This window comes from Rutidosis leptorrhynchoides, chromosome 5 (genome assembly GCF_046630445.1).
Source record: "Rutidosis leptorrhynchoides isolate AG116_Rl617_1_P2 chromosome 5, CSIRO_AGI_Rlap_v1, whole genome shotgun sequence".
NCBI lineage: Eukaryota > Viridiplantae > Streptophyta > Magnoliopsida > Asterales > Asteraceae > Rutidosis > Rutidosis leptorrhynchoides.
The window spans coordinates 230,971,669-230,980,096 of NC_092337.1; the positions used below are offsets into that span (position 1 = coordinate 230,971,669).

The following is an 8,428-nucleotide window of genomic DNA, read 5'->3' on the forward strand; positions in this document are numbered from 1 at the left end:
CGGTCAACTTGGGTGGTCAATTGTCTATATGAAACCTATTTAAATTAATCAAGGCTTAACAAGTTTGATTGCTTAACATGTTGGAAACACTTAATCATGTAAATAACAATTTCATTTAATATATATAAACATGGAAAAGTTCGGGTCACTACAGCTGATACATGTTAAGCAAGTGCTATATAAACTAGAAAATTCTGGTCGCATGGCCAAATGGGATATTGAGTTAGGAGAGCACGAAATAAGCTTCTCACCACGAAGTGCGGTAAAAGGACAAGTCCTAGCATATTATCTGGCAGAAACAGCCAGAGATATCGAAGTCTCGCATGAATCAAAATAAATACCACCTCCGCCCGAACAGCTGTGGGAAATGCACATAGATGGGGCTTGTGGTCCAGAAGGCGCAGGGGCAGGAATAGTTCTAAAAAGTCCAGAAGGGGAAGAGTATACCTTCGTACTGCGATTCAGCTTCCCTGTCACAAATAATGAAGCTGAATATGAAGCATTGTTATCTAGGATGCGGGTAGCAAAATATCTAGAGGTTAAAGAACTCTCGGTCTATGTTGATTCGCAGTTGGTTGCAAACCAATTTAACGGAATATTCGAAGCACACGATGAATCTATGAAAAAATACTTAAAGCTTGTGCAAGAACTAGCAGTCAACTTCGATTTGTTCCAGATAACTCAGGTTTCAAGGACGCTGAATAAAAAGGTGGATGCGCTAAGTAAGTTAGCCGCATTGACATTCAGTCATTTTAAGAAAGAAATTTGGGTTGAGGAGGTTAAAGTTAAATTTATTGAGGAAGACAGTGTTTCGGCTGCAGTTGAAGAAAAAGAGCCAAGTTGGATGACACCAATGATAGAATTTCTAACCAAAGGTACGTTGCCGATAGATTCAAGAGAAGCAAGAAAGATTAAGATGAAAGCACCAATGTATCTATTAGATAAGGGAGTCCTATACAGAAAGTCTTTTCTGGGGCCTCATTTGCGGTGTCATAATCCAGCTCAAGCGGAGTCAATTATACGTGAAGTACATGAGGGAATGTGCGATTTGCACTCCGGACACAAAATAGTTACGTCCAAAATAATTCGGCTCGAATATTACTGGCCGTAAATATACAGAGATGATGCAGAGGTAATACGCAAGTGTCAATCGTGTCAACTTCATGCACCGGTAAGCAAGGCTCCGCGACATCCTATGATACTGGTTGCGTCGCCATGGCTGTTCTGCAAATAGGCAATCGACATAGTGGGGCCATTCCCCGCAGGCCCAGGGGTGTAAAATTTCTGGTAGTGGCCATTGATTATTTCACGAAATGGGTAGAGGCCAAATCGCTAAAGACAATTTCGGGCAAGCAAATTCGAAATTTTGTGTGGGAAAACATCGTCTGTCGGTTTGGGATACCAAATGAAATAGTAAGCGACAATGGTACGCAATTTGAGGGAAGTCCATTTAGTGACTAGTGCCAAGAATTGAATATAAAACAAACATTTACATCAGTCGCACACCCTCGGGCAAATGGATAATGTGAGGTTACGAATCGGGATATCATTTTAGGAATCAAAGCAAGGCTGGGATTGTGTCGAAGGGGTTGGATAGACGAACTACCTAATGTTTTGTGGTGCACCGCACAACTCCGAAGGGCAGAACTAATGAAACACCCTTTAGTTTGGTGTACGGGTCTGAGGCTGTAATACCCGCTGAAATAAATGTGCCAACCATGCACATAGCTTCCTTTGATGAAAGTAGCAACAGCAAAGAACTGCGTGAAAATCTAAACTTAGTTGAAGAACGCAGAGAAATGGCGGCCATAAAAGAAGCAATCAACAAACAAAGAATCGCAAGCTACTATAATAAGTGCGTTCAACCATTATCTTTCCAATTGGATGATCTGGTGTGGCGAAAAAATAAAGCAAGCAGAGCAGAGGATTTGGGTAAGCTCGAACCTAAATGGGAAGGACCTTACAAGGTTATTGGCGTAAGTGATACAGGGGCATATCGACTAGCAAGTTTGGATGGAAGGGCAATAAAGCTCACTTGGCATGCGCAGACACTGAAACGGTGCTACATATGAAACACTGCAGAGGGACTGATCACCCCAAATAACTGTTTAAAGTTTTTATTATGTGAATTTTTTATTTTCCATCGTAAACATGACAGCTAAGTGCTGGTCAAAAGATATGTTTGAAATAAATTGAATTATCTAATTTAAGCCAATAACTTGTGTATTTTTTACATTTGTTGATTGCATGCCCTTAAGCTGCACAGGGACACACTCCGAGTCTCAAGTGGCATAGTTTAGTTTGGTTACTAATACTATTTTTAATGGTGATAGTAGTAAAACATTGGTTTGCTTTAAACGCTTGTACACCGCGCAAGACGGAGACTTGCACAGCCTAGACTATAAAATACAAGTTTGTTTACTTTTTTAAATAACTCGGACATTGGCGTGGCCGGAAGACTCTTGAGTATAGACATTGGCGTGTCTATAGTACGGGTAATTTGCATTGGATTGTATACGCGTACATAATTATAAAAAATTTTATAAAAGTCTTGAGTATAAAATTATAAGCATTGGTTTGCTTGCTTGTGCGTACAACATTGGGTTGTTGGCGCAAGAATAAAAAGATCATGAAACGATTGAAGGGTCGCTCCCGTCATGAAGTCATGGCATTTATTCTACATAAGAGTTATTGAATGCATAATATTGTAACAAATCATTGTAACCGCCATAGTAATTTCGTAATAACACAATAAATGCACCTTAACCAAAAAAAAGTTGTCAAAATCAAAAGATAACATATTACAATTGGAGAATATTAAAATCACCCGCTTAGCATAAAAGCGGGACAAATACCAAAATTTAACCTAATATATGTCAATATACGCTATAAGCTAATAAAAAAGAGAAGGGTGGCAATTGGCAGGAACGTTTGCCCTATACTAAGGAGATTATGCCATCCTCGCCCGCAGCGATCAGACGCATACTCCGCTTTAGACAGAAAAAGAAAATATATTATAGGGATGCGAAACCTCTGAGACTGCAAGGCCCATGCCTCGCTGGCAAAAAACAAGCCACCATGGATGGTTGAACGTAACCACCCATGGTAGCTTAACAAACTCAGTCAAGTTTGTCAAAAATTATTTCCTGTGAGGAGACGGTGGGGTCATTGACAAGAACTTCGAGACGGGGGATTGAGATATGTGGGAGTTGGGAACAAGCTTCATCACATTTTTCTTTGGCTCTATCGACAAGCAGCTCAGGAATGTTGGGGGGAATCACTGGAGGTACGCACATCTCCCGGCAAATGACATTCCAAAACAGGGTCCGCTCATAGGCGCGGGCAGTGAGCATCGCTGCGCCAAAGCGTTGCTCGACCGCTTTGCAGTCGAGAGCGTGTTGAACAATTGTCGGAATGCCCTGACAGAGAATGTTGTTTTTTACTTTTATAACACCGTGTTTGGCACCCCAGGACTCCTGCACTGAAATCCAGTCGCTAAAACTCTCGTTCAAAAACACAACATGGCCTTCTGCCTCTTTAAGCTTTGCAGAAAGAGCCGCAATCTCAGACTCCATGAATGCCTTTTCCGCCATACGCTGATCTTCCTCCTGTTTCCTCTTGAACATCATCACATTGATTCGCTCCTCAGCTTGCTTGTGCGCAGTTACCGCAACCCCAAGCTGAGCAGTGAGTTTGGCATTTTCCTGTTGCAGAGTAGTCTCTGTGGATGACGGCTAGGGTGGATGTGCAAGCGCATTGGATTTAAGCTGCAAGCGGCTGAGATCTTTTGCAAAGTTGAACAATGTTGATTGTGTGTCCATATACAGTTCCTCGGTAGGAGAAAGTGAAGAAAGCTTCTGAATCAATGACTGGGGGCACACGATTGTAGAAAAAAAACTGTTGGGCAAATGTTGGTAGAGAAACCTTCAGGAGTTCATCAATATTCAGAATTAGTAGAGACAAATCTTCTGGGTTGTGGCATACACGCTTTGATGGATGGACTGAACTGCTTGGACCTGCTAAAGCAACAAACATGGTGTATAAATATCATAACATCACAAGTAAACTGAACGGTCGTCGAATGAAATTCATACCTTTGTCGGGTAACCTTTTTTGGTTACCTAACCCTCTTGAACCAGGAGTATGGTACAATGATGGTAGCGAATCTGAACGGTTAGCTGGTGAACATGACTGGTTACCAGAATCAATGGTCTGGTTTGGCGTGAAAGATTCCAACTTCATCTGCAGCAACAATAATGAAAACCACAAGTTAGAGAAAAATTTATAACTAGGGTTACATTATGAAAAAGCGTAAGAGTATGAGATATACCTTTTTTGAGTATTGGCAGAGAAGATGAATAGGGAAGATTGTTTTGAAAAGGAAAAAGATTGTGAGATGTGAAAAAGCCAAAAGCCTATTTATAGAGTAAATATGAGAGTCAAAAGGCAACGCAGGTATAATGATAGCCGTGCACGTGTATCAATCTCAAGTTAATTACCTTGTTAAGAGGTCTGGTGCACGTTAGCATCAACAGGCAGTTGCATAATTACAATCATTATCTTTTTGGTAAACAGTGACAGTTGTCACATTAGGTGCAGGAATTGCAGTCGAAAATACATGTTGGTGACTGCACGCATACATTGCATTTAATGCTAATACAGTATCTGGTTACGCAAATATATTTAAATAACCTCAGAAGCTATCCGGTTACATTTGAAATCCAACTAGGATTTATATTGGCACTATTAAGAACGCTAATCTGGTTTAAGGGTGTTGTTAAGGTTCATTGTGTATACATTTTTTCTTACTAGTTCGACATCATACACTATATTTCATTGTATATAACATCGAACTGGGGGGACTTAATGATACGCATATCCGCAGGGTTGTGCGGATGCGCATCCGAAGCACTAAATCGCACAAAAAGGCATACGTTACAGGTATAGTCGCACCCTATGCGCCTATACCATCTGATGCGAGTTTCGTATACTTGCATAAGGGTCCGGTACATTCTAGAAGAATGTACGGTATAATCAATTCGGATTCTTTTCCTTAAATAACGAAAGTTAGTTGGGACAAGATCACATTTAATTAGGGAAGAGATTCTACCGAAACCCTAATTCGTGAGCCTATAAATACATAGCTCATAAACCCTAATGGACACATTCACTTATTTACTCATACGTAAACCACAGTATACAAATCTCTATCGTACGAACAAAGCTTCATACGATCTATAAATACTTTCAGGTATGTATCGAACTATAAAACCTTCATGTCTTTGGGCCACTCAACCTCGTATGCTAGGTTTTTGGTGGACTTTCAAATCGGTCACCCTATCGGAATCAAAATGATACCGATATGGGTTATCCACAACTAAGCGTCGGAGGTTCGAATGTTGTTAGTCCTTAAACCCCTTTTATGCACTCAAGCGTAGGTTCACCTTTATGAACTTTAGATCTTGATAACTTTTCAAATGTAGAACCATAAGCTAACAAGCTTAGATCCTTGTTCTTAGTTCCTCATCAAACAAAGGATGGAAGAAACAAGATTCATGAATATACAAACTAGAAAGTTTGATCTTTAACAACAACAAACAATAAACAAACAAATTGATGATGATACTTGGTGATTTTTAAAGGAAAAAGAAGAAAGAAAAATAATGTTGTTACTTACAATTTAGAGAGAAAAGTTGAGAGAAAAGAAGTGGTGTAAGTAAGTATGTGTAAAATGAAGTGTAAACTAGCATATAAGTAACAACAAAAAGAAAATTTGAACTCCCTCCCCACCAACAAAAGCCGACGGTTTAGAGCTCTTAAAGGGGAAGGTCAAGTTTCATTTTTCAAGTGTGGGAGAGTGTTGTATGCTAGGAAGAGTATAAGGTTAAATGCATGGGAAAGAGGTGCATGCATGCTTGAAACATTTTTGTCTCCACACTTAACTTAATTAATCTTGTTTAAGCTTAATGTATCACTATCATAATGATGGGCTCACAATTAGTCCATTAAGAAATGTAGGGTGGGCTTTGATAGTCCAAGTCCAATAACAAAAGCCCATGTATAAGTATGCAACAACTTAGTAACAAGCCTAAGTAATTAACTACTTACTTATATTAGTTAATTAGAAATAATTAATTATGAATGTAAATAATATTTGAAATATTATTCAAGAAAAGCACGTGTCTAAAAGACGAGTCAAGACATGGAAAGTCAAATACGGTAACAAGTAAAATGTATAAGAATACATTTAGTACAATGCAAGTATTAATAATAAATATTAATAATATAAGTCAGAAAATCCAGGGTCGTTTCATTACCCACCTGTTAAAGAAAATTTCGTCCCGAAATTTTAAGCTGGGGTAGCTGGAGGAGTTGGGAAAAGGTGAGGATACTTCTGCATCATTTGATCCTCTCATTCCCAGGTAAACTCGGCTCCTCGTTTGACATTTCATTGGACTCGGACGATCGAAATCTTGTTGTGTTTCAAATTTTTGACCTCACGGTCCATAATTTCGACAGGTTCTTCCACGAAGTGGAGTTTGTCATCAATCGTAAGTTCCTCCAGTAGTATGACAAGTTCTGGTTCAGCAAGATATTTCTTCAAATTCGATACGTGGAAGGTAGGATGAACTGAGCTCAATTGAGTCAGAAGATCCAAATGGTAAGCAACGGGTCCAACAAGCTCTAAGATTTCGAAAGGACCAATGTATCGCAGGTTGAGCTTCCCACGCTTTCCAAAACGGATCACACCTTTCCAAGGTGCGACCTTCAACATCACATGGTCACCCACGTTGAATTTGAAGTCTTTACGTTTAAGGTCGGCATAACTCTTTTGGCGATCACGGGCCGTCTTGAGTCTCGCTTGAATTTGGACAATCTTCTCGGTTGTTTCATGGACTAGCTCGGGTCCGGTGATTTGCTTTTCGCCTACTTCGGCCAAACAAATAGGAAAACGGTATTTGTGGCCATACAACACTTCGAAAGGTGCAACATTAATACTCGAATGATAACAGTTGTTGTAAGAGAATTCGGCTAGCGGCAAATGCCTTTCCCAAGCCTTTCCGAAATCAATGACACAAGCACGCAACATGTCCTCCAAAGTCTGAATCATGCGTTCGCTTTGTCCGTCTGTCTGTGGGTGATACGCAGTATTCATGTCGAGACGAGTCCCCAAGGCTTCTTGCAAAGAACGCCAAAATCTGGAAGCAAAACGGGCATCTCGGTCTGAAATAATAGATAAGGGTACACCATGATGAGATACAATTTCTTTTATGTATAGTTGAGCGAGTCTTTCCATCGTATCCGTTTCCTTCATGGCTAAGAAGTGTGTAGATTTGGTAAGACGGTCAACGATAACCCAGATGGTATCGTATCCGCCCACCGTCTTTGGTAGTTTCGTAATTAAGTCCATCGTTATCCTTTCTCACTTCCATTGCGGGATTTCTGGTTGCTGAAGTAACTCAGAGGGCCTCTGATGTTCGGACTTAACCTTCGAGCAAGTCAAACACTTCCCAACATAAGTTGCAACATCCTTCTTAAGATTAGGCCACCAATACTGTTCCTTGAGATTGTGGTACATTTTACCGGCTCCTGGATTAATCGAATATCTTGACTTGTGGGCTTCGTCTAGAACGAGGCTTCGCAAATCCCCATAAATAGGCACCCAAATTCTTCCGGCGAAGTATCGGAGTCCAGTCTCCTTAACCTCGAATCGAGAGATGAGAATGTTCAAGTGCTCATGAGAAATATTCTCCTCTTTGAGAGCCTCATCTTAGGCTACTCGGATTTGACTATTGAGATTCGAATGAATGGTGATGTTCAGGTCCCGAACACGAAGAGGTGTCATCCTCTCCTTTCGAATTAAAGCATTGGCTACAACATTTGCCTTATCAAGATGGTAACGAAGTTCACAATCATAGTCGTTTAGCGTCTCGATCCATCGTCGCTGTCTCATGTTCAGTTGTTTCTAATCGAATATGTGTTGGAGGCTTTTGTGGTCGGTGAAGATAGTACTTTTAGTTCCATAAAGATAGTGTCTCCACAATTTGAGCGCAAAAACAACGGCTCCAAGTTCGAGATCATGAGTAGTGTAGTTTCGCTCGTGAATCTTCAGTTGACGAGAAGCATAAGCAATGACCTTCGTTCTTTGCATCAATACGCAACCAAAACCATTTTTCGAGGCATCACAATATACGACGAAATCATCACTGCCTTCAGGAAGTGATAAGATAGGTGCGGTGGTTAACTTCTACTTCAAGGTTCGAAATGCTGATTCTTGTTCGGTTTCTCAAACGAACTTTTTCCCTTTATGAGTCAGCACGGTTAAAGGACGCGCAATCAGAGAGAAACATTCAATAAATCTTCGGTAGTAACCGGCGAGACCTAAAAATTGGCAGATATGAGTCAGAGTAGTGGGGGTTTCCCACTT

At 40.4% G+C, this 8,428-nt stretch overlaps 2 protein-coding genes across 2 annotated transcripts; both read left to right on the forward strand.

Annotated features, from left to right (window-relative positions):
• Positions 1-367: 367 nt before the first annotated feature.
• Positions 368-1,111, forward strand: LOC139849291 (uncharacterized). The gene has a single exon (XM_071838948.1). It carries the CDS (start codon positions 368-370, stop codon positions 1,109-1,111), a length of 744 nt encoding a protein of 247 aa, XP_071695049.1.
• A 104-nt stretch (positions 1,112-1,215) lies between these two features.
• LOC139849292 (uncharacterized) lies at positions 1,216-2,072 on the forward strand. The gene is made up of 2 exons (XM_071838949.1): positions 1,216-1,426; positions 1,729-2,072. Exons 1-2 carry the CDS (start codon positions 1,216-1,218, stop codon positions 2,070-2,072), a joined length of 555 nt encoding a protein of 184 aa, XP_071695050.1.
• The last annotated feature ends 6,356 nt before the right edge of the window (positions 2,073-8,428 follow it).

Coding starts and splice junctions, on each gene's coding strand:
- LOC139849291 (XM_071838948.1), top strand. CDS start 368: ATGCACATAGATGGGGCTTGTGGTCCAGAAGGCGCAGGGGCAGGAATA.
- LOC139849292 (XM_071838949.1), top strand. CDS start 1,216: ATGGCTGTTCTGCAAATAGGCAATCGACATAGTGGGGCCATTCCCCGC. Junction 1,427..1,728: donor TGAAATAGTAAGCGACAATG/GTACGCAATTTG, acceptor CCATGCACATAG/CTTCCTTTGATGAAAGTAGC.